This window comes from Actinia tenebrosa, unplaced genomic scaffold (assembly GCF_029948245.1).
Source record: "Actinia tenebrosa isolate PJP-AT-01 unplaced genomic scaffold, QUT_ActTen_1.0 PGA_scaffold12__29_contigs__length_12842862, whole genome shotgun sequence".
NCBI classification, from domain to species: domain Eukaryota; kingdom Metazoa; phylum Cnidaria; class Anthozoa; order Actiniaria; family Actiniidae; genus Actinia; species Actinia tenebrosa.
The window spans coordinates 996,685-1,024,018 of NW_028292572.1; the positions used below are offsets into that span (position 1 = coordinate 996,685).

The following is a 27,334-nucleotide window of genomic DNA, read 5'->3' on the forward strand; positions in this document are numbered from 1 at the left end:
TTGTCCAAAGTAGGATTAATAATTATTATTTATTTTATTTTTAGCGTACTCCATCTGAAACAATATACTAACTACAAGTAGGGAGTTGATTATATTATATTATATTATATTTACTTTTTATTTCAAATTAGCGAGACCCACAATGCCGTTTGGTCTTGGAATGCGTTATTCAGTATTAAACCTTTTTTTGAAATAGCTGTATATAACGATACAAAATAAACACTGTTTTAAAAGATGACATCCCAGTAGCTGACAACACGGGCAAGTAAGACATTCGGCAAGACCCTTTCTTTTACGGCGACCAATTTGAATAACTATTGTACATGCAGCACTGAATAGCAACTAGCCTCTTGATTACGTGGACATCACCAACTATTTCGGCCATGCGCCGCTCGCCAAGTCAGCGGATATCTTGTATAAAATAAAAACCACAGGAAGCCCAAGCTCTCTCAGGCCCGTACTTAGAGAAACAAAACCTTTTGCTACGGTATTCCTGTGCTTTAATAGGTATCCTATTACAAACGATGGCAAACGAGAGCTGAGGATTCAAGCTTTATTTTGGTACCAAACATGCCGTATTTTGCGAATAATTTTCAAGGTTTTTGCTTCACAAAGTGCCTATTCTTGAAGAAGGATCTCACAAATATTCGTCTCAAATCGGAGCTTTTTGAAAATAAAAAACGAAAAGTATAAATTCGTTCAATCGACCACAGATTCGACATCAGTAGTTTAGAATGTGTGTGTTTTATGAATCGACCCCGGCAAATGAGGTAACGAGTTTTGATTTTGAGAAATCCTGTTCATAATATTTGACCTTTTGTGTTTTTCTTGCAATTTAACAAAGCACATATGGCAAGAAGGCTGTTAAAATCTAACTATCGAGACGAAAAGGTTTTTACAAACAAATTAAAGTATGTTTGGTAAAAATTAAATGCTTTAATGTTATATATTGTTCTTCTACCCCGGCAAGTGGAAAACTGTTTACACAGAAATTTATAAATCGAAAACTATCTTGACTCTCTATACATTTCTTTGTAAAATCTGACTTAACTCGCTTAACACTTTAAAGCGACACCGCTGCATTTGTACGCGGGCGCATGACCGGAATAGTTGGCGATGAACATAAAGGAGTTTTCAGGTTTATGAGCGACTAGTCTGTCGCTAGTCAGTGCAGAACAATAGTTATTCAAATTGGTCGCCATAATTCTATTCGGTGTATAGACCCCTTGCAGCACTTTGAAATGCAGCTCAATCTGGGGGACAAAACGCTAGGTCCCAATGCAATTATCAGGAGATTGAAATTCTTTTGTTTTGTCCCCCAGATTGAGCTGCTTTGACGTTGCATGAAAGGGGTCCATATCAGAAGGAAAAATTTCCTTCGAAAAAAAGTATTGTGTGTTTTCCTAATGTAACATCTGAATGTTCACCAATAAAAACCAGGATTTTTCATCCACAAAAAAGAATAAATAATCTTGAGGTTTAGTAGTGACAGGATTGGTTGTCCTCAGGCAGCCCAAACAAGGCTGCTATTTTCGCTGGTCTCACTGGGATATATAAGCAACCTTAGTATTAACATATCTGATCACTTTTCTTCCAACCTCTACTTCTGAGTATTATGAGTACATGTATTTTAAGTAAGGAAATCCCCCCCAAAAATCTCACTCTTTCCCCTTGAACCTTAAAAAAATGTAACGTATTAAAGTTGTTATGAGCTCTAAATGAGTTCATGTACGACGCGCGAGAACTTTATTATTTTAATATTAACAGCAGTTTTAGTTTTATATGTTTTGATATGTTCATTGATACGATGTTTGTCATTTTTTCGAAATATTTTGATAATGCATCGTATGGTTTGGAAACGATTATAAAATCTGCTTAGGGCTATTACAGCAATTTTAATTCCCTAAATTCTAAAGACAAGTGAACTCCCCCTCGTCGTTTGAAGCTTGTTTTGAATATGATCTCTGCACACCTGCCTTGAATGTAGAATTAAAAGAAGGAAAACTTTTTACCGTTGATTAGATTGGTTAGGAACGCCTCCAGTATCTTCGATGTTTGAAGTGCCGACTAGATTTTAGCAACATATCATCCAATGACGTCACTTACTTTAGCGCTAATATCATAGAATCTATCAAGATTTTCAATCTAGTATGATGTGATCAGAGTGGGCAAGACCTTGCTTATTGACTAGATTACTGACTCACTGCAAAGTGTAATGTAGTTTTTACAACCTTGGAATGGTTCAAAGGTGCTTTCACAGACACACAAGGTAATTTTGACGGATGTAACGAAAAATGAGAATTCTCCACACCATTTTAAAGTATTGTTAGAAAAATTTTTTACCCCATTTACAATCATGATTTTTCATTTATACTGTACACTAACTGATTTCTTTGTGAAACTATTATATTATTATTATTATTATTATTATTATTATTATTATTATTATTACCCCATTCATGATTTTAAGGTAAAAACTTAATGTAAGAGATACCATTGCTAAATAGTGAATACTTTATCTAAATACCGAATAATCCCTTAGCGAAAAGATTGAAAATAAGACCTATTTATATGATTTACAGGACAAACCAAAAAAAACAGCGCGGGGTTCCTGTACTTTTATGCGATTCAGCTTTTCAAAAAATACTCGATTTTGAATCTTCTTTTCCAGGAACATCTAGTTTATTTTATTAAGCAGTCTTCTTCCTGTGTTTTGTATTCAGTACTTTTCTCGTTTATTTGTTGTTTTGATGGGAAAGAATGAGCAAACAATAATAAAATGCGAAATTCGACGTGGATATACGACACCCCTAGCCAATAAGAGCACGCATATTGGTCAGCTATTGGATTCTAAAAGATCAAGGCTTATCTAATATATCATTTCTCATATTCAAATTAACCGTATGCTATGTCAATAGTTTTTCAGTCAAGGTAATATATTACAATTACGAACACCATGACAGGATATAATATATGACAGTACCAGCTGCGCGATGGTTTTTTAAGCCAATCACAGCGTGTTTAGATTTTTTTTCCGCCGGCCCTTATTCCCAGGCTACTGTGACCCAACTTTTGATTATTTTTCTGTTTTCATTTGACTAAAATATGATATACCTGCCCATCTACAAGAAGCAGAAATATGGAAAAGAAAAATATAAAATAAAACAAATCTAATTTCACTTTCAATTTTACTTCCTCTTTTTTAAGTTAGGGTTGGTCATTTTGTCCAATCATGCTTTGCGCGCCGCTTTTGCCGCTCAGCTAGTGATGTGTTTGACGAAATGTGTCGTTTTAACATACAAAAGCCCGTGAATAAATGTATGAGAATACATTGTAGTTGGTCATACTCTTAGTAGAGGTCAAGCCACTATGTCATTGGGTGGTAAAGTCCGTGAGTAACACCACAGGAAGCCCATCATTTACATTTAACTGAACTCTTACAATTCCTATCGGTCTCAGATCAACCATTTCCCATTATCTAGGTTAATTAATACAAATATATATAGTTCATATGCATAACAAATTCTTGTTTTTCTATCACGTATCGCTGTAAGATCATGGTCGACACTAGGTTGAAGCTGCTTTTGAAGAGTTAAGGTATCTAGTATAAAGATATATTTTGGTATCAAGTTTTTGATAAAATGAAGACTATCCATCATGAATGTATTGGATCAGGAAGATCTGACGGGATCAATAATCAATAGATAGCGATAAGGATCATTGATAAGGAGTGTTTAAAACATTTCTTGGTGAATAATGAATGAGTGAATGAAGATAAACTATACGGCGGCATCATGTCCTGCTTTCATTGAGATCAATCATATCTAAGCTGCAGATGGTTCTGAAATTAGAGATCAAAAACAGTTTTTGGGAAAAAAGCAATTACTTGGATGACTACATTAGGAGGGGTCTATATCATATAGTCGTATATTCTATGAGAATCAGAAATTGTTTATAAGCAAAAACAGACGGCCCAGTAGTGATTATGAATTCGATCTGTAAAGGTATATATTTTTCTAACCTACCGTCTGGCTTCATTAATTATGTTGGGAAATGGATACATCAAGTGGTTTGCTAATGAATGACCAACTCTGAGTCAGTCCGTAATTAAAAATCCCTTGGACTCGTTGATAGTTCACTATTAGCAAATCTTGCCTGTGAGATAATCAGCTGAAAAGGAGTTTGTTTCGATTCTCGACCTAACTTCATACCTACCTATTTATTTCAAAAAGCGTTGTAGGTGGGAGATTTAAGATGGACGATCTGATACGAAACGGGATGTTTCTGCATTTATGCTTTCTGGCTGTTCTGGCCATTTCTAACTCAGAGATCATGCTTCATACTTTAATCTACAAGAGGATGAGGCGACTACGTTGTTGCGGCGGCTGTGAATATATTGCATTTTCCAACATGTTACCTCGGTCTCAGATTTCAGATCTCCGTCGACCGACAACGGTTTATGTAAAACAACTGTATATTTTAGCTGAGTGGATTTTTTTCACTCTTTCTCTCTCTTTTTTTTTTTTTTTTTTTTTTTTTTTTTTTTTTTTTTTTTTTTTTGACATGTTCTCTTCCTTGAGTGTTTTTCTTGCTCTCTCTGGATTTCCTTTTAACGTATAAATCAATGTATGAGTTAAGAGTTTTAGGAAGTGGTAGTGTCGTTGCAAGGGTGACAAACAAAAATTGAAATTCAAAACAAAACACATACTCACATATTAATATACGTTTTGTTGAATTATTCTCAAGCAAATTTCCAAGTTTGGTATTTCAATGCACTCTTTTTGTCTTTTATTATTCGACATTGGCATTTCCCTGCTCATCATTTCAAACCCTATATAATATTTTCTATACATGCACTTTCGCTGAATGTCAAGTGTTTTCATCATAGTTAATATGTTTTCATATTGGAAATCTGTAGTCCTGGGTAGTTTATCACCGACATCCATCTTTCCTAAGACTAGAATGTTTGTATCGTATGATATTCATTATCTCAGTATTGATATAACGATTATTGCTATTGCTATTACCTAGCATTTGACAAACTAAATGAACTCTTATTAGGTTTTTTTAATAAATTAGTAAGAAAAATAACAATTACTATACCTAAAATAAGCATCTATAAGACCTCGTGTAAATCATTTAAAAACTAGTCAAGACATGATATGATTTTTGAAAAGCATTAAACTCAAAAGACGCCTACAACGAATGTTTCAATCATACAAAATTTCGAAATTCATTTATTTCATTTTTAGGGCTTAATTCTTTTAAAGCTTCAGAGTTTTGTTATTTTTTTAACATGCTCTTTCCCTATGGTAATTCTTCTTCATTCCGTGAGGAGCGCGTGTTAAAAGTTCATTGATTAAACCCAAAAAAACCCGGCTTTGTTTGCCTTCCCCGCAATACCCCGAGAGAAGGCTCCACCGAGAGATTATGATGAATAGCATTTGTGAGGTAATTGTTATTGATTTGAACCGTCGGTTTTTCTTATTAACCTTTTCAATTCTCATTTAGTTTATACGAGGAAACTAAATAGCAATTTATATCAATTTAGTGCATTTATTAGTCTTGAGGGCAAGCTTCTAGTACTTGTATAAAACTGAGCCATATTCTAGTGGCTTGTGGAGCGGCTTCTCCTAAATGTTTTCAATTTTTTTTTTGTTTTTTTTTTTTTTTTGTTTTGTTTTTTGTTTTGTTTTGTTTTGTTTTGTTTTTTTGTTTTTTTTTTGTTCTTGAGTGATTGAAATGGTATATTATGCTAAAAAGGTGAAAACAATAAACACTAACATTAATGATTTTAAAATATGAACTGATGGTAGTAGTGGTGGTGATGATGTTGGTGGAAGTCGTGGATTTCATGCCTATGGCGTCGGTTATAGTGCTTAATTTTATTTCAATTATTTTAGTTCATTTGTCACAATATAAAGATATCCATTTTATAAAACTGTAGTCATACAAATTTTGTGACTGGCGAAGAAAACAGAACTTTCGTCCCAATTGATATTCCCTCTACATAAATGTACATACAGGACAAACATGATTAACATTAAAATTGACGAGGAAAAAACAATAAGAAAAAGAAAAATAAGGATCATAGGAAGATGATGGATCAAAATTTATCAAAATTCAAATTTAAAAGATTTTAAGGTGGTAAATAATGTTCCATTTTGGAAGCAAAATGGGTGTTCACAAGTTCCTTAAATTTGGAAAGGCTTACATAACTCATTTTGCACAGTGTATTGGTAGCGAGGTGAATAGTTTGATAGATCTAGGTAGAAATGAGTTAAGGTAATAGTCCTGTTTGAAGAGATGGTGATGATGATGCTGATGATGAAGAATGATGATGATGATATGATGATGATATGATGATGAGTGATGATACGATGATATGATGATATGATGATGAATGATGATAATAATGATGATGATGATGAATGATGATGATGAATGATGATGATGATACGGTGATAATGATGATGATGATACGGTGATAATGATGATGATGATGCTGATTTTGAAGAATGATGCTGGTGATGATATGATAATGACGCTGATGATGATGAAGAATAATGATGATGATATGATGATGGGTATGATGGCGTGGTCTCGCTACCACTATCTAGTACTATTTTGAAGGCCGGGATTTTCTTAGTCGTACTTTACGACAATATATGATTCCAGTAGCTTATAGTCAGATAAAGAGCAAGTCGCCACTCTCTAAAAACCATATAGCGATCGACCACTCCACACTAGTCCGAATTGAATTTTGTTTTTATAATCGTAAGATAAGCTGCGTGCTCACTCACTCCCATACGATACAATTATTGTGAAATTGTGCCTACTTATACACAGGCAGCCCAAACAAGGCTCCTGTGTATGGTTTATAAGGGAATGTATGGGAGTTATGATAAAGTTACGAAAATAAAATGTTTCACTCATCAATTTGCCTCAAGACTTGCTGCAGTTGTTGCTTTTACTTTGTTCAGTCTTCTGGCGAAGTTTCAGCGCGATTTGAGGCTTTTTGCGAAGATAAAAGCACTAAGTAACGGAACTTGATAACTTGATAATATAACTATTTCTGTACTTTCTGTACACTTGTTTTGAATTTTTGATCCCTAGAAGCCTTTACGCTAGGGATTTATTAGCTGTATTATACTCATCGTTCTAAACCAGATTATCATCATAGTCAAATATCTCAACAAACATGGCGTCAAGCAGGCTAGGCCTTTATTCTCTTCCTGTGTTGGCCATTTATCAGTCAATATGTCAATATGCGCTATACAAGTGCAATTGACACATTTGTAAGATCAGTTGAATCGATCGCCCTGGCGTCCATTAAATTAGTTTGTCCGATAATGATCAGTAAGGTTGAGATCAAATTGATAAAGTTTAGGAGAATTAATCGGATAATATTTGTAATCACACAAAAAAATATAAGGTTTTGTACGCCACTTTGTCCGTATACAGCTATTTTTAAAAACGTTGTCGGTCGGAGATCTAAAACCTGAAACCTAAAGGAATTGTGGGTTGTAAAAGAGGCACCAGAATATTCACTAGTAGTTCGCAAAAAGGTATTATCTAAATATGCCGAACTTTGAGCAATGACCTGCGCTGGCGAATGGTTTGGCTTAGTGTATATTGAATTTTCAGCCAGGAGAAAACATCCAGTCCCCCACAAATCCAATCGGTCTCAGATTTCAGATTTCAGAATTCCGACCAACGTTTTTTGAAATAGGTGTTTACGGACTTTCAGGTAGAGACGACAATGTACTACGAACTTATTGTTCCATCCTCTCTTTGTCCTATTTGTTTGGATTTCATTATCTTATTACTAGCAGATAGTAATCATATTGTTTGAATTTGATTAGTCTATTATTGGTATTGATGTTAGCAATATCAATCAAGTAAATATGCTGTTTGTATTTGATTAGTTCATTGTAAAATTATACAGTAAGTTTTGTTCGTCTTGATGTTATCTACTTCCCTATATTGCTGTGATCCCTGCCAGTGCTAGGTTCTTCTAATCTCTATTTTCCGTTGTGCATGCCATTATTGATATTTGTAGCTGTCAGTGGTATAAATCAAGTAAACATGTTGTTTGCGATTGGATTATTTTATTATAAGTATAAATGAAATCCATCATTATTAATATTTCTATAGCTATCTGTGGTATAAATCAAGTAAACATATCATATTGTTTGGATTTGATTACTTTATTATTAGTATTGATCAAATCAGTATTAATATTTCTAGCTGTTATTGGTATAAATCTAGTAAACATGTTGAGGCCACTAGCTCAACAGTATAGAATTCCTGTTTTCCCGCCGTTTTGTGCAGTGTGAGTCCGCTAACCAGTTAATGTCGCTGTCGCGTCACGTCGCGTGCACGTTGTCATTTGTAGTGCTAGTGTAATGTGATCATCAGCTTCGTGCAGTGTGTTCATCAATTGGTAAGTTCTTTGCCATTTCTTGCTTGCAGTATTGTACCATCGTAATGTAATGCTCTTTGTTTTAGGATTTTATTGTGTATCGGATACCTGTGAAACCTTTTGATGAATAAATCAAATTCAGTACATATGAAGTTGAGAGATGTGTGTTTAACCCTACAAAACATATCATATTGTTTGGATTTCATTACTTTATTATTAGTATTGATCAAATCATTATTAATATTTCTACCCTTTGAGCGATATCAATCAGGTAAATATGGTGTTTGTATTTGATTAGTTCACTTTGTAAAACTATACAGGAAGTTTTGTTCGTCTTGATGTTATCTACTTCCTATATTGCTGTGGTCCGTGCCAGCGTTAAGTTCTTCTAATCTCTATTTTCCGTTGTGCATGTCGTTGCCAATCATTACATATTATATTTTATGATCCTTGCCCTCGGAAAAACACTCTAGCCATTAACGTGAACTTTAAACTTTCTTCATTCAATAAGTTGATAATATCTCTTGGCGTGATGCAACTATCCTGCGACGTTGGTGGGTTTTACAAGCAATCCATTAGTAGGAAACCTTACAAAACAGTGCATTAGGTTCATATTGTATTACAGTAAATTCCCAAGGGCAGAGCTACCGATCTACCGATTTGTATCCAGATAATACTATTATTTAGGTATGACGTTAATGTTTTAAAAATGCATGATAATAACGATAGCAATGATGATGATACACTTAATACTACACTAATTATATACTACAATTTTATATTCAATTGATGGTTTTCACAGCCGCCATGTTGGATGAATTTAACAAAATATTCGTTATTCTCTTTTGTTATATCATCCAACATGACCGTCGTGTCTCGCTTTTGTTATTTCACCCTCTTGGGAATGATTGCATATCAGTTATTTCATTTACAAATGTGAAAAAAGTATTTTGGTTGAGTTTGGGAGTCAGTCAGTCAGTCAGTCAGTCAGTCAGTCAGTCATTCAGTCAGTCAGTCAGTCAGTCAGTCAGTCAGTCAGTCAGTCAGTCAGTCAGTCAGTCAGTTATTCAGTCAGTCAGTCACTCAGTCAGCCCGCAGTTTTATTAACAACCTATATACTAAACTTACTATAATTAATTCAGCAATATAAAACGGGCACGAGTATCTTTGCGCTCGGAAATAAATATGCTGGAAACTGTAGAATACAAGATAAACAGGTTTGGATAATATATGGCCTTGAAAGTACAACGACATAGACAAATAGGCATGTTATGTAGCATGCTTTAACCAATGCTACGTTGGCGTGTCTGCCAATAAACCTGTCTCGGTCAACCAATCACAATAAGCGTTATGAATTGCTCTACTAATAGCTCATACACAGACCTTATCGGCACCGATCTACTATGCCATGTATTTATTCTCAAGAGGATGATTGAAAATATCTTCAAATTTTTGCCTCACTTGGATTTAATAGAATATAAACGACTGTGAATTAGGAGGCAACCCTGTGAGATTGTACCTAATTTTCAAAAATACGTTCTATTTCCTATTTACATAAGCTATTTCTTAATCTTGACTTCCATGATTTCTGGCTGTCTCCTCATGAACACTGCACAAATATCGTATTGATAATAAGACACTTCTTTTGTAAATAAAATACGATGACTGCTAACTGTCTCGTTTAGCCTATGGTTATTACATCTGGGTTGTACCATATTTTTGTATTCTTGTAGTTTAGTATATATATTTTTTGCAAGGTTGGTATTAATTGAAGATTGATAGATTGAATAATAATTTACCGAAAGACGTTTTCTTTATTTCTTAATTGATTTCAATGATATACATTTTTTTTTTCCTCGATGTTTTTCTTCGCAAATATTGTATAGAGGCTTTACGCCATCACGTGATGGCAGCCATGACAGGAAGCACTACAATAGAGTCTTTTTCCCCTGGAAAACTGAATTCTTTCTCATGTAAATCAGATTAGACCAGATTTAATACTCCAGTTCCCAGTATTCAGCTATTCAACCAAAACCCGTGGCATTTTAATCAACTCGTATTGTTCCAAAGTACGTACATTCCTTACTATACAATAAACCTTAACATAAGAAAAATAATAATTTGTACACAATCGAGGATAAGACTGAGCAAAGGCGAACTTAAAATGAGAGTATTGTTCCTACCTCCTGTCATGGCTGCCATCACGTGATGGTGCAAAGCCTCTTTGAAGCTTATAAGACACCTTTTTTTTTTAATCCGATGAACATTATAATTAGCCGATTATAATTCCACTTCTTTGAAGTTTCCTCATATTACCACTCTAATCTTAAAACACTTTTATTTTGAATCCTCTCCCTTTTAAATCCGTGTCAACAACAACAATGACTGATTTCATGCGATTCTGGGGATCGTGTGGCTTCGTGTTAAGACTGGAATACATATAAAAAAGCTATAAACTATTTTAGGGGTTGTTGACAATTGATTTTAAAAAGAGCAATACAAACACTCGATTGCAAAATCCTTGTCGGTTTTAAAAGATAGAGCCTAGAAGCTGTTACTGAAAGGCATTCTGGGAAATGACAAAATTATTCTGAAACTCATTCATTAAAGATACACAGTCGATATGTAACGTGTGCTAACATGCTTTCTGTCAGTGCAAGGACGTATGAACATTCCACGTGTTTATCACTAGATACAATCATTTGAGATACACAGTCGATATGTAGCGTGTGCTAACATGCTTTCTGTCAGTGCAAGGACGTATGAACATTCCACGTGTTTATCACTAGATACAATCATTTGAGATACACAGTCGATATGAAACGTGTGCTTACATGCTTTCTGTCAGTGCAAGGACATATGAACATTCCACGTGTTTTATCACTAGATACAATCATTTGAGATACACAGTCGATATGAAACGTGTGCTAACATGCTTTCTGTCAGTGCAGGGACGCATGAACATTCCACGTGTTTTATCACTAGATACAATCATTTGAGATACACAGTCGATATGAAACGTGTGCTAACATGCTTTCTGTCAGTGCAAGGACGCATGAACATTCCACGTGTTTATCACTAGATACAATCATTTGAGATAAACAGTCGATATGAAACATATGCTAAAAGCTTACATGCTTTCTGTCAGTGCAACGATTTATCATGAATATTCTATGCGTTCAGGTCACTAGATACATATAATCAAAGTACTTCCCATGTACTATTTCGGTTTCTCCCTCTATATTCTATGTATTGGCAATTCAGGCCACGTGATGCCAATTTTGGGAGTTGTTTCTTTAATATAATATTTGGATTTTTTATTTAAAGAAGGGAATTCTCGAGGGAATGTCATGTGGTCTGAAATGGACAATTTGGAAACGAAGCTATAAAGGTCTATTGATCGAGAGTATTGATAAGAAAACAGGTCTCATATTATAACTAAAATGTCCAGCGTTGGAGGGTAAGTCATGTCATCATAAAAGAGCGCAAAAATTCCTATCTCACATGACCAACAAAATTTGAAAATTCTGAAAATAAAACAAATGATGGCAGATTTTTTTCGTAAATAGTTAGCCTCATCCATTAAATTTCATTCATTCTTTCATTCATTTATTCATTTTTTCTTTCTTTCTTTCCTTCTTTCCTTCTTTCTTTCTTTCTTTCTTTCTTTCTTTCTTCCTTTCTTTCTTTCTTTCTTTCTTTCCTTCCTTCCCTCCTTCCTTCCTTCCTTCCTTCCTTCCTTTCTTTCCTTCACGGAGAGTATATATGCAGTAAGTCGAAATCCTCCTAATTAGAATTCTCAGTCCACGTTTCCTGATGTGCGCCGCTGGCTATGCTTTAAACTTCCACAATTTTTGCCATGCTGAGCCAGTCTAGGATACAATCAACGTTTCATTCGCAATGGGGTGCTTCATTCCTACCAATGATGCCGAATATTATCGCTGTTCAAGTTTATTTCGATTTAATAAGACTTCGAAATACTACCTTATTTAACTAAGACCTTGACTCAAAATCTTCAAAATATAGTGTTGAAATTGTTTAGGAATACACACATATGGAAAATACTGGAAGTACTTTTCTTTTTCCAAAGGAAAAAAAAGTCAGACATTTGTCTTCATTACTTTAATATAGGGCAATATTGTAACTTTTTGGGTTGTCTAATCCAATATTATATTGAGAAAAATTTTTTTTGAAACGTCGCTTTATTCACACTGTCTCCTTTTTTATCGATATGGTTTTTTCCTTTTTTATCTTTCTCAGAATATCAGAATATCATTTTTGTGTACATTTGTCAATTTCATTTTCTTTTTTTTTTTTTTTTTTTTTTTTTTTTTTTTTTTTTTTGAATACATTTTTTTTATCTCTGTTCTGTTTTATTTTATTTATTTTGATTTTAATTTTTTTGATTCATATATATATGTATATATATATATTTTTTTAATATATATATTTTTTCCTGTCTGATTGAATAAATTAAGAAATTTAGATACGATCTTAGTGGATTTCTTATAAATAAGAACAAAGTAAGGATCTCACTCTAACAGATGGTTTAGACAAACAGCATATTCGAATTCTGATGTCATTCTGCTCGTTACTTATCTGATATCCTGAAAAAAGATATTCATCTGATTTGGAATTATCTCTTTCGGAAAATCTATAAGCTTCAAAGGGAACGAATTTTCAAGCAGCATATTCTGTCGTTATAAAATTGATATCTTTCTCCTGGATTACTGAGCAAGTATGTCAGACAGGAAAGGATTTCAAGGGTGAATGAAGGAAATCATTTGACCTTCAAGCAGAAAATACTTTTTGAGCAATAGCTTTTTTCGATTGTTAGATCATAAATCATTCCATCTATCATAAATTGGAAACAATTCATTTATCATATATTATGAATACATTATTAATCAATCTCGGACTTTTTAACTAATTAATTCATTCTTCCATCCATCTATCTACTAAATATTCATTCCTCAGCTCGGCTTAATTTCTCTCTCTCTCTCTCTCTCTCTCTCTCTCTCTCTCTCTCTCTCTCTCTCTCTAAGTTATATATTTTTTAATTTAGTTATCATGCATATTTTTACAATTAGTGAGTTTTTATTTATTTATTATTTATTTATTTATTTATATATATATTTTTTCCCCTTTCGACTTAAAAATGTGGTAGCTGTAGTCAGAAATAATTAGAAATATATATATATATCACATTATTCACAATCAGCAGTGTCAACTCGTTAATTACCTTTCGACTCGTTTCACCTTTTACCTTTTCACCTTTTATCTTAAATCCATATGCCTATATCTTCTTTTATCTTTTTCTCAATAAATAGGTAAACTATCCATACAAACCCCATTTGGCTCATGTTATTGAATTACACGTTAGTATATCTATATGTAAAACTGAAATGCTCGAAATATCATATACCATACTTGAACTACATATATTTGCAAAGTCCATAATACCAAATATAAATGAAAGCCTATCGTTAAGAAAGTTGGTATTATAGAACATTAGTAGCTTTGATTGTTTACTAGTGTAGATAATCGGTAAAAATGTAGCTCTTTTTGGGAGGATTGATTTTAAAATTGGGTCTAATAAACGTAATATGTTATTTAGGTGAGCAAAGAGCATTAGAGGAAGTCCTGATTGTCTAGGGAGTCACTCAATTTTCAACTTGATGTCGGCAGTCATCATGAGGATTTAATGCCCTCAATTTGATATTAAACTCATTTTTCAACCAATAGCTGTTCAGAACTATCTGTCAATGCTTTTCACTCCCTCGAATGTGTTGCTCGATGTTGTCACAAGTTAGTGATTCAATACCATTTAGAACTAACACCATTAAAGCAGATTCTGCCGAGATCACTACGGGAATTTTGCTCTTTTGGTTTTTCCGTCCTTCGCCAATACACAAGATAGATTATTATAAGACACTTTCGTTCATAATTGGAACTCGAAAGGTTTCTACCAGGTGAGCTATTTCTTTAAAGTTTTATCTCTATTTTAAAAAGCTATATCTGTGCCAAAAAAGTCATAATTTTAGTACACAAAGAAAGGCATTTCGACGATAAACATTCAATATAAGGTATGTATCTAGAAAACGCCATTTTGTGTTTTTAAATTCATAACAGCTTGTCTTAGACTTCGCGTGCTGAAGTACAAATACACTATGAGATGAAATCTTTCCTGGTGCTAAAAATCTAACCAGATCTATTGTCCTTGTGCTATATCTTATCTTGTGAACTTTTTAGAACAATTCTAAATCGATATTGCTAAACTTTCTTGAATTTTTGAGTTAATATTTCGCAAAAAAAAAAAAAAATTCGGGGAAACATAAAACTGGTCATGGGCTAGAACTGATTATGAAACAATTAAAGAAAATCAGAAAGGCAATATTTTTGGTAAGGTAATTCCAGGCTTTTATATTTTATATTTTGTTTTTTGTTAGTATTTTTTTTTGTTTTTTTTCGTTTTGTTTTTTTTTTTGTTTTTGTTTTTTTGTTTTTGTTTGTGTGTGTGTGTGTGTGTGTGTGTGTGTGTGTGTGTTTTGTGTGTGTTTTTTTTGTTGTTTTTTGTCGTTGTTGTTGTTGTTGTTTTGAATAAATATAAGAATATGCAACTATTTTTGTTACGCCAGCCCAATAATTATTTTATTCATGATTATCCACCTTTTCTGTGATCGTTGCTGTAGTGGAAAAATAGAGCTATTTTCAGAAGATAATCTTTCTTATTGGGACACTTATTTACAGCTTTATTATCCCCAAAAGGGTTTTTTTTTTTGTTTCAGTCCTTTCAACACTTAAGTCCTCAGACATCTTGGCTCTGTTTTACTTCATTCCCGTTCCTCTCAGAAAACATTTCATTCTAAATCTAGCACGCGTTTTATGATATATTGGTTCAAGAGTTTCAAGCCCTGTAATGACGCACACTAATGTTGTTGTTAAGACTTATTTATTTGAAGAATTAGTCTTTTAAGAGTAACGGCGGTCAGTTTGCCAAAGGTCTACCGCAGAAACTCCCACACGAAATATCCTTTATTGAAACAATGAAAGTAATTTGAGAGATGACAAACAGTTGGCACACTTATTAAACCAGAGAAACCTCATCAAATCAAATGGAAAACAAACTCAAAGCAGTAGGCAGGTAATTTATGATTTGATTCAATTAAAGGCGCTTATAAAACGGGAAAATGTCTATTAAGGATCCACTTATGGGGACTTTCAATTGATTTAATAATAGCTCTCCACAAGGGCCCTTTCAAACGAGACTCTTGACCTTGAAAGATGCTTCAACAACAACTGAAAATACACGTCGTCAAAAGGCTTGGATTCTGCCCTGTTTTTTTTTTTTTTTTTTACCGACGATTTATTAATAAAAAAACGAGCCATTCTAAGTGTAAACTAAAGAAATCCAGGCTCAAATATTTTGTACACTTTCTTCTTTCTTCTTTCTTTTTTTTTTTTTTTTTTTTTTTTTTGTCGGTTCTATTTAACAAGAGTCATTGAGTACCGAATCCAATATGGCGGCCGTCAATTTTTCTTCCCGATACAATTTCAATGACTAACATTGCTGTCTAATAGCGCACTCGAAAAAATGTATTTTTGGAAGGTTCAAATGATGTTTCATGACTCGCTCCTAATAATATCAAGCGTTAAAGCTTTACTAGACCGCATATGGCCATAACGTCTTAGCACTTGCATTCGCCTAATTATTTCTCTTCTTCTCCATCCCCGAAAAAAATAAACCTGTTCAAAACCTAAAAAGCAATAAATTCGGCACTTCAATTTTAAACTATTCATTTAGCTTCTTTTGCATAATCGGTTCGTAATGATGGCGACACCGCTGTGGTATGCGCCAATTACAGCGGGCGCCAAAGAGATTGTTGTTTTTTGAGGAGGCACAAAAATCCGGAGAAAAATTCTTAAAAGCATAGCAGAGAAACATTGGCCAAGTACGTGTAATTTAGCGAGTCCGAGTACATGATAAAAAAACACTAGGACAGCAATATTGCAGTTATATTATTTGACATAACTTTTTTCAAAAACCTACTAAAATAGGAGTATGTCACGACCCAGAAGTCGCAATATTTGATAGAGGATAATATTCTACAATATCAACGTTATTGGTGAGTTCTGAAAGAGGACTTCTCATAGATCGAACAACACGTATTGTTTACAAAAATAAAATCTAAGCTGCGTTGAATAAATATTTTTTCGGCTTACATCATGAAATACTGTCCTCGGTTTAGCCCGGAGGGAATGGAGTGCTTTAGGGAAGCAATTGTCGGTGAAATAACTGAAGCAGTAAAGGCAAATTTAAAACAAATCCGAAATGTGATTGTAGAGAAGTGGTTTTAGGAGGCAAAGAAGGATTAAAAAGTGCACTGTGAGAAAAAAAAGAAAAGTACACACTTTGATTAAAACCGCTTTCTTTCCTTGAAATCAGTGTAGAGGGGTAAAAGACATAAAACTTAAGTAGTATAAATAACCAATTGGAAGGGCGAAAAAGCAAAGATTAAAAAACAAAAAAAGAAAAAAAGAAAAAAAGATTTAATGAGTAATTGGTGGGCTAAGTGCAAACCTACCGACTAGCAAACTGGTCAACTTTCTCACTAAACCAAATATAGAACTTATCGAGCCTAATCGCTCATATCATTTCGGGGGTAAAAAACAATCTATCGAAGACGGAAGCCAGTCAAACACAATCACTACTCGGCTCACCGATCCACCGATCCACCGATCCACCGATCCACCGATCCACCGATCCACCGATCCACCGATCCACCGATCCACCGATCCACCGATCCACCGATCCACCGATCCACCGATCCACCGATCCACCGATCCACCGATCCACCGATCCACCGATCCACCGATCCACCGATCCACCGATCCACCGATCCACCGATCCACCGATCCACCGATCCACCGATCCACCGATCCACCGATCCACCGATCCACCGATCCACCGATCCACCGATCCACCGATCCACCGATCCACCGATCCACCGATCCACCGATCCACCGATCCACCGATCCACCGATCCACCGATCCACCGATCCACCGATCCACCGATCCACCGATCCACCGATCCACCGATCCACCGATCCACCGATCCACCGATCCACCGATCCACCGATCCACCGATCCACCGATCCACCGATCCACCGATCCACCGATCCACCGATCCACCGATCCACCGATCCACCGATCCACCGATCCACCGATCCACCGATCCACCGATCCACCGATCCACCGATCACCGATCCACCGATCCACCGATCCACCGGTCCACCGATCCACCGGTCCACCGATCCACCGATCCACCGATCCACCGATCCACCGAGCCACCGACCCACCGAACCACCGATCCACCGATCCACCGATCCACCGATCCCACCGATCCACCGATCCACCGGTCCACCGACCCACCGACCACCGACCCATCGATCCACCGATCCACCGATCCACCAACCCAACGACCCAACGACCCACCGACCCTATGATAAAAGAATATATCAATTGAGCAACGGATGAGGAAAAGAAAAATTAAAATTGACTCAAGATAAGGGAGCATTTAAGGATTTAAACCCGCCCAGACTATTACCGCTGTAAAATCGCATTATCGCAGGCTAATTTTGGTTGCGTTCTGCAAACCATGGAGGATATGGTTTTGACACATAAGAAAAGATAATGCTCTTGTATTGTCCTATTCAAGGATTTAATCAAGGCTTTCATATATTTTTACTGTTCTATCAACATTGCATCCTTATTGAGAAATGTCACTTGAAGCATTGATATTTAGGATTTAATTAACTAATTTATAATAGGATTTAATCAAGGCTTCTATATATTTTCACTGTTCTATCAAAGTTGTCAGCATTATTGAGAAATGTCACTTGAAACATTGATATTATCATAGAGGAGAAGACTCAAGGATGTGATGGTGCTTCCACTATTATCAGGATAAAAATATTTGGATCAATGCAGCTAGAGAGCTTTTATCAAAACGAAATTTAACAGCAATTTGTCAAAACTAAACTTGTCGAAGGAAATAAGGAAAAATAAGAAGTAATAGATTAATAATAATCAACTAATTAATTAACTAATCATTCACTCGACCAATTAGCGAATTGAATAAAGAAGGAGTAAATCTTGAATAAACAAACAATACAAAGGAACGAAAAATTGAATAGAGAAATGGAAAGCTGCCATGAAATAACTCAAATCCCTAATTAAAATGACATATATTACAGGCTATTGTAGTGTAATGTCGTGTAAATATAAGTGAACCTAGTCAGTAGTGGTGAATCAAATCTGATATTAATATCACATAGATTAGATTTATTACCTAATGACCTACAAGGAAAAAGATGCCAATTTTTATGCAAATGTTTTCTGCTCAATCACTCTTGGATGCTCTTTCAGGTTAAAGTGATACTATAAATTATGTTAAAATTTTGATTCAAAAGGCTTGGAAAAAATAATGTTAAGAAAACGAGAGCCAATTTTACAGTTTAAGGTTTGACTTCCCAATGATATAAATTATTACATTAAAGAGGATATCCATGCGACTCTCAATTGCAAATTGTCTTTGTTTCTTTGGTGTTTTTTTTTTTTTTTTTTTTTTCTTCTTTCTTCATCTTCTTCTTCTTCTCCTTCTTCTTCTTTTTAATTAAAACTAATAAACGTGGTAAGATGACATTATCGTCCTCGTAAACACTGGATTAGTTATTAAAAGAATATTATATAAATATATTACCAACGGGTTTGTAATTGCTATAATCTGCATGCATGAATCCATGCTTTTGCCCTCGTAGCGTTTCTCTTTTTACCTGGGAAACGGACAAAGAACAATCTTTCTCCATAACGATTCGTCATTGTGCGTGCATTTGGCTTTCTCGAATCGCTTTTACACAGAACGTGAGAGCAATATTTCACCATTTTAATAAAGAGACAATCCGATCTTTACAAATCCGATCTTTCACCATTTATACCACGTGATTTGTATGCAAATTAGCCGTCTTTTAGTAAGAAAAGGTGGATTGCAACAACAACTGATTTAGCCGATATTCAAATAGTTAATTGTTCCAATGGTCAGTATAACTAGCATATGTGTGATTTTTTTGCTCTAAAGATAATGGCTAAACCAATTTTGTTTTTGTTTTTTTGTTGTTGTTTTTTTTCCATATTAATCTGGTTTTCTTATACTTCCGCAAAAAATAGCTCTTTGTTTCTGGTCCATTCTACTCAGCCTACGCTGTAATTGGGTGGCTACGATGACGATTATCTCATCGCGGCAAAGATAATCAATCTTAAATTCAAATCTAAATCGAATCAGAAGGGGGAGGTATAGAGGAAAAAATAGGAAGACCGTCAGTAGACTGAGAAATTTTGCGACTTATAAAACAGCTGTTATTCAGATGTTTTTTAATTAGACGCTCCAAATGTTTCAGGAGACAGGCGGCCCGCCATTCCTGTCGTTACGGTAATTAGCTACTTATAATGCAAGCATTGAGACTCATCATTCCATGTTTATTGATACTTGTTTATAACAAATACGTCGGAAGTTGTAAAAACAGGCTATAAAAGTTTAAATTTACAAGCTGCGCCGATTAAGGAATTGTATAACCGTGAACTGAGTAATAAATGCTATGTCGGTATTTGCCCACATGCGTACATAAATATAGAAGGCCATGCATATAGTTACTTTCTTATAGTTGTCTAGTTAATGGAAGTGTTCATATTAAAAAGGCATAAACATTGATATGCAGTGGAACCTCAATAATACGTAAACTAATAGCCCAGAAAAAGTGTTGGTAATATAAAGGTGTCCATAATATAGAGGTCAGGAGTCTATAAAACAAAAAATGTATGGCGATTTTGCCAAGACTTAAACATCTGTCCTTATTATAAAGGTGTCCGTAATATAGAGGTGTCCGTGAGGAGAGGTTCCACTGTATATTCCATTTTTGAGAAACACAGACGAAAACATATAACTGTGAATGCAATCAGTGTCGGGAGATATGGGAGTCTATTGAATAGTCTTAAGTTGTCATATTATTACCAAGGTGTATTCAGATATTAGAATTGTCCGCGAGTACCTGTTTAATTATAAAAGGAAGTCTAGTTGCGAATAAATTCTGTATACTGAATATCTGTTCGATATATAACACAAGATACTTGTAAAAGCCAAAACCAGGTAAAACTAACATACAGGATAATATATGGCCGCGCGAAAATACGGATTTTATCTTCGAGTTTTGATATAATATTTATGAGTTAGCGCTAAGAACGAGGAACAAATTCTCAACACCAGAAGGTAAAATCCGTATTTCCAATGAAATAAATACCATTGCAGCTTCTTTATGAACTACAATTTTTACTATTTAATGCCATTCCAAAGAATTCTTACCAATAGTGTTATTTATACATTTAAAGATATCCCTTTGAATTGAAGTAATAGAGAAAATATATATAATTCATAGATGATTATATATTTAACATTGTGCGCATTCAGTGCCATGAGGGAATTAAGAAACTTTGTTGCGATATAACATGATAATATATTGTAGTTTTATTTCCCTTTTAGATCTTAGAATTTGACCCAATAATTAATACATATTCTTGTTCAATTACTACTATCAGTAATCACTACCACCACCACGATTACAACCATTACCACCACTACTACTACTACCATCATCACCAATACTATTACCAGGACTATTACTATTACTACTACTACCATCGCCATCATCACTACTACTACCACCACCACTACTGTTACCACCACTACCACTACCACTACCACTGCCACTGCCACTGCCACTGCCACTAATACTTCTATATATATATCCACTACAATACTAATATTAGTTAATATAACTACTCTAATACGCCAAAACACACCAGCCTCCAATATTGATTGTATTACTGATTTTTTTATTTATTAGATAGTTACATTACTGCAATTTTCATAAACATGCAAACTCTGTGTCTCCGAGTTCGACTTTCGCTGCCTTTAATCAAACCTAATCAGTCGGTACCTTTCATATTTTTTACTTGCGGCAGCGAAAAACCAAATTTCAGCGTGCAAACTCGGAAACACAGAGATCGCATGTTTACGAAAATCCCAGTAAGAAAGATTCTGAGATCGATATATTTCAAGTTTTGTTTTCCATTGCCTTGTAGACAAAGTTATTTAATGAAGCGTAAAAGATGTCAAATCATTTCCGAAGCATACATTTAATAATATCCAAAACAAAAAACAAAAACAAAAAAACAAAAAAAAACCAGCAAACTGGTTTTGTTTTGGGTAAACTTTTACCAATCGAAAAAAAGTTATGAGTCAATCAATACATCAATTTTAGTAAATCCCTTTTGAAAAGATGTAGCAGAAAATATTCTCCAAAAGACAACCGAATAATCAAGGAAAGACTATCAGTAAAGTACTATGTTAAAAATTGATCTTAATTTTCTATCATTTTAAGATTATCTTTTTCGGAGGGAAGAAAATTATGCTTCAAAAAAAAGCCGACATGTAATTATAGCTGTTTGACAATTAGTTTTTTGTGTAAATCATCTTCCTAGCCGACTTGTTACACACTAACTGCAAATATAGTCCATTCTAGAATGTATTTTGGAGTTTGTATTATAAATATTCTGTCAATGGAATGATTCATTTGCTATCGCCACATTATCAACAAGGGCTTTCGATTTAGCGGTTGCGACTGATCACTTCAATGTGTGGTGCTTTTTCATCTAAATCAGCCTATCAGATCTAAAGGCTGTTTTTTTATTTACCGGAATCAGATCATGATGGTCATGACTTAAAATAAACTATTTTTTACTCTTTAGGTAAATATAGGAAAGGTATAAAGACAACAGAGATCCAATTGTCGAAAACGAATCGGCCAATCCACGATGAATAGTACCAACTCAAGCTATCGATACTCAGGACTAGTGGCAAATAATGGTAAGAATATACTTTAATAAAGGCTGTCTTACGGCGTAATACGCGTATCATAAATGGAAGTTGTTAGCAAAGATATATTTGTTAATTATATGCCAAGTAATATGCTCGTGCTTGAAAGAGCCTCCTTTCTTTTTTTCTGGAAATCATTATAATAAATTAACGAGACTAAAGATTGCATCGATCTTCGCTATCATTCAACCATTTAAAATGGACCTGTAACGTTCTAAATTATTTGACTATCGTGAATTTTCGTAAACTGGAAATATCTATAAAGTCATTGGGAACTTTACAAGATTTAGAGATTTAAGCCATTATATTTTCTCTCTTTCTTTCTTTCTTTCTTTCTTTCTATCTTTCTTTCTTTCTTTCTTTCTTTCTTTCTTTCTTTCTTTCTTTCTTTCTTTCTTTCTTTCTTTCTTTCTTTCTTTCTTTCTTTCTTTCTATCTTTCTTTCTTTCTTTCTTTCTTTCTTTTTTTCTTTCTTTCTGTCTTTCTTTCTTTCTTTCATTCATCCTTGCCTGCTTGCTTTCTTGCCTGCTTTCTTTCTTTTCAGTAATCCTTGATTTTTGTTTTCTTTTTTTACCTAGCTTTAATTTTTTCACAAACCCTAATTTAAAGGTTCCTTTTTGATGAATATGTTTTGTTATTTGTTATCTTTGGTTATCTGTTTGCGATCAACGTAGGGCATCCGTTTATCTATCAATCAAGAACCCATCTATATCTTTCAAAGAAAGTCTTATCTGTCTAAATTCATAAAGGAAAGAAAAGTGAAGCGCCACACCCGCTTGCCCAAATAAATTTCTGATATCGATCTACTGATAGGCGCCAATATTGTTATCTTTTTTATTTAGTTTATCTAAATTACAAGTACATTATTTTGTATACTTACCGGAAAAGACTTGTCCACCTCGTATGGAAGTAGACTGAGCAGCTGAAAAAGTGGGCATCTTCTCAGTGCCTCCTGTGAGAGGAGCATAAACAAATGTAAACTTGAAAATGAAAAACATGAAAAACATGGAAAAAAAAAAACGTGGAAAATGCAGATATTATTTTTATTTTATTTTTATTTCATAAACTTCGCCTTATGGGCAGGGAAACCCCACAGAGCAGTGCTCCACTTGGGGCTTCCAAATTATGTTCAAAGTAGTAGCAGGCGACGTAGCTCAGTTGGCTAGTGCGTGGTGCGTTGACCTTCGGTACTTCTAGAGGTTTCTAGAGAAAGTTTCTTCCTTTTCCCCCTGGTCAAAGTACATTTACGTACAGCGGGTTGGAAGCAGAACCTTATACTCGTGTGTTTAAGACTACATCCGAACCTTTGACTTTCTGCAAACCAATTACCTCTTTTGCTTGTGAGTAATGTTTTCCCATGTCAAGGTAATTGTATTTATCTTGAGACTACGATTTTAGTTTGAGTTGTATCCATAATCATGTATCTTCCACGTGCAGCTCTTTGATAAAGAAAGGATACCCTAGGGAAAGACACGTGACTTGTAATGCGGGGGGGGGGGGGGGGGGGAATACGGCCAAGGTAAAGAGTTCTGTTCTAACAACAGACAATCGACCAACAGATTTTATTTGTGGGGGGCCAATGTTTTTTTTTCATTTCAGACCAGTGTCATTTCATAGAGTCTCATTTCTTTGTCTAACGCCAGTTGCGCATGAGAAAACATAGTAATATGGATACAATTCAAACAAAGAATCTTACTCTCAAAAGAATGACACGTGATCTGTAATGGAAAAATATTAAACCACGGCGAATAATGTCTACTGAAGGCCATAAGTTATTAAAAAGCATTTCTGTGTCCCACATTAATGGTTATTTAATACTATTTTTTTCTCAGCCACCAACTTCACCATGTATGATGATCTAACACCTAGCCTATCCATGAAAGTCGGGATGACCTTTGCATACGCCGTGACCTTCATAGTGGGTTTTGTTGGCAACAGTGTTGGGATGTACGTAGTTTGCAAGCGCAATGGAGGCGTCAAGACGGTAACAAACTTGCTGATCGCCAACATGGCATTTGCTGACTTGCTTGTCACACTTTTATCCATGCCCACAAGTATTGCCCAAATGTACATCTCGAACAGGTGGTTCTCTGGTAGCTTTGGCACTTTGACGTGTAAGCTGATTTACACGTCTTTCTTTCTTTCCCTGGCGGCGTCCGTATTCACCATCGTCTTCATCTCAGCAGAACGCTACGTTGCTATATTCTTCCCTTTGAGAGGAGACTCACTGAAACTGCCTAAATTGCTGACATGTTTGATCTGGGTGCTAGCCTTCCTAATGACTTCGCCATTTCTTATAATATTCACCACAAAGGAGCAAGAGCCCATGGGTACTCATTACTGTGTGACAGAGTGGCCTTGGCAAGGCGATGATGATAGCGCCCAACAAGCAACCTTGAGAGTGCTAAAGGACTATTTCATAGCCATTTTTGTGATATTATATTGCTTTCCAGTTCTCGTCGTGGGATTCTTGTACTCCTTGATCTGCTTCAAGCTATGGTTCGTGGCCGCTCCACCAAACACAGGTCACAAGAGTCACAGAGCTGCTCTTCAGAAGTCAAGGAAGAAAGTGGTCAAGCTTCTGGTTGCTATCGTGGTGGTCTTTACTGTGTGCTTTTTCCCCTCCCATCTGATGCACTATTACCTAGTCTTTAGATTCGACATCTATCTCAAAATAGAGCACTGGGGATACGTAACGTATTGGATCAGCCAAGCTAACAGCAGTATAAACCCATGTCTGTATATTCTGCTCAACGACAGCTTTCGCCATGACTTCCTGAAGGTTTTAAGCCGAGGAATGCATGGCTGTTGCAGAAGGATGTCATCTTGCTCAAGGCGACGTGTGAAGCCACGAACGAGAATAAGATCCAACAACAGCTCTTCCAGCCACTCTCAACAAAGAAGGCTATCGTTTATGCAGCTACTGCAAGTGGTGAGAGGAACATTTAGCTCTGCTTTCAATCCTACACAATCTGCAAGGATAACAGGCGAAACAAGACTTGCCAGAAATAGTCTTACACCCATTAACCATGCAAGGGTTGCTAATGATACAAAGTTTTAATGTATTGCTTCACTTCCAGCACGACATTACCCGTACGGGACAAAAAATACCAATGACTTCAATCCTCCAAATTTCATCGATACGCTAAAAAACATCTGGGCTGATCAAAGTAAGGGCATGACTAACTCACAAATCGAATTGAAATTTAGCTTGCAATGAGGAAAAACCCGGCGAATAAAAGCCCTCAAATTAAGGGATAGACCAAACAAACTCTACTCACATTGGATTGTGATAGCGTGTCCAGTAAACCAAAACCAAAGACCACAGAAGCAAATACTAGCACTACCTCTACAACACCCTTCACAACAACAAAAAAAAGCGCAAAACCGTTGAAAAACAAGGTGAACTTCCGCCATCAAGAACTCGCGGAAATAAAGACTAATAGTATGTATAGGTAACTGAATAGTGGAAGCATCGGCGACAGCAGTAGCAGTATCATTTATTAGTACTAGCAGTAGCAATAGGTTGGTAGTATTAGCTACTTGTAGCAGCGCATTATCGCCCAGCAACAATGGCAGTGACGATATGTCACAGTATAGCAGTATTATATAGTATAGCAGTATTAGAGCGTTATAGCAGCATTATAGGAGTATAGCAGCATTAGAGCATTATAGCAGTATTATAGAAGTATAGCAGCATTAGAGCATTATAGCAGTATTATAGGAGTATAGTAGTATTAAAGCATCATAGCAGTATTATAGGAGTATAGTAGTATTAAAGCATTAGAAAATTATAGCAGTATTATAGGATTATAGCAGCATTAGAGCATTATAGCAGTATAATAGGAGTATTAGAGCAGTTTTCGTTTACTGTCAGGAAAAAGTCGATGTCGTATACTTGCGTTGCCGCGACCGTGAAGCTTTCTAGGATTTTAAGTGGCTGATCATTTCTCGAGCAATGCGATTGGTCTGGCGTATGCCTTGCCGTGTCATGACCGCGTTTGCGCCGTGAGCTTTACAAAGTCATACGAAAACTGCTGTATGGCTGTATCATGACAGTATTATAACAGTATTATAACAGTATTATAACAGTATTACCATAGTGATTATAGCAGTTGCATATAATGGAGTAATTTACTTTTCCCGTGAAAACATATTAAGCATAGCACATGGTAGTAGCGCTAATTCTATATATTTTTCTCTCTCTTTTAATTGGTAGTCTCTAATTAGGCAATTTTGTTTAACGGGCAAAGTGAAATCAATTTACTCTATAGCAGAAGCATCGAAAAAGCAAAATTATTGCCAGTGGTATAAATATATATCATTAGTATATTATTATTTTAAAAAATCACTAACTTACTACAGCTTTTACGGATAATCCAATTGGGGTCCCTACTCTTACAAAGTTAACTATTAAATCATAATACATAGACCAAATTCAAAACTTGCACCGATGTAAGGCTTAAGCTGTGAACAAAGGAATCTGGCGTGATTCGTGACCTTTGAATCACGTCAAATTACTTTGAGTCACGCCAGATCCCTTTGTTCACAACTTAAGCCTCACATCGGTGCAAGTTTTGAATTTGGTCTATAAGCAAAGCAATGAATCGCTATCAAGCAAACAAGCCAAGATCTGAATAAATCTGTCTACAGTTATCTGACAGCTAGATAATGTAAACGCTATTAGCTGGAAATGTTAATAAAATAGTTTGATTGGCTGAGATAGAAATGCTATTGTTGACTATTATTTTACTACACCAAATTTGAAAACCCGTTGTTAAATTATCGAAGACAGAATTCTGTTCTGGGTACTATATAGATATCCTGGGCATTCATAGGCACGTGCATGAAGAGTTAATGCTCTGTTTGGTAATTTGAATATTTGCTCGAGAGCTGCAAAACTGCAATATGCATTATATTAG

The 27,334-nt window shown here is 35.2% G+C and overlaps 1 protein-coding gene across 5 annotated transcripts; it reads left to right on the forward strand.

Moving 5' to 3' along the window:
• Positions 1 to 2,157: 2,157 nt before the first annotated feature.
• LOC116300338 (galanin receptor 2a) lies at positions 2,158 to 27,141 on the forward strand. Of its 5 annotated transcripts, none has more exons than XM_031709193.2 (3): positions 2,158 to 2,269; positions 22,287 to 22,404; positions 24,245 to 27,141. In XM_031709193.2, the coding sequence occupies exons 2-3, from the start codon at positions 22,353 to 22,355 to the stop codon at positions 25,471 to 25,473; spliced, it is 1,281 nt and encodes a 426-aa protein (XP_031565053.2). In that variant the 5' UTR covers positions 2,158 to 2,269; positions 22,287 to 22,352; the 3' UTR covers positions 25,474 to 27,141. The 5 variants fall into 5 exon arrangements, with proteins under 5 accessions (XP_031565053.2, XP_031565054.2, XP_031565052.2 ...); XM_031709194.2 differs by lacking the exon at positions 2,158 to 2,269 and adding an exon at positions 8,412 to 8,446; XM_031709192.2 differs by lacking the exon at positions 2,158 to 2,269 and adding an exon at positions 14,254 to 14,397.
• Positions 27,142 to 27,334: the final 193 nt, after the last annotated feature.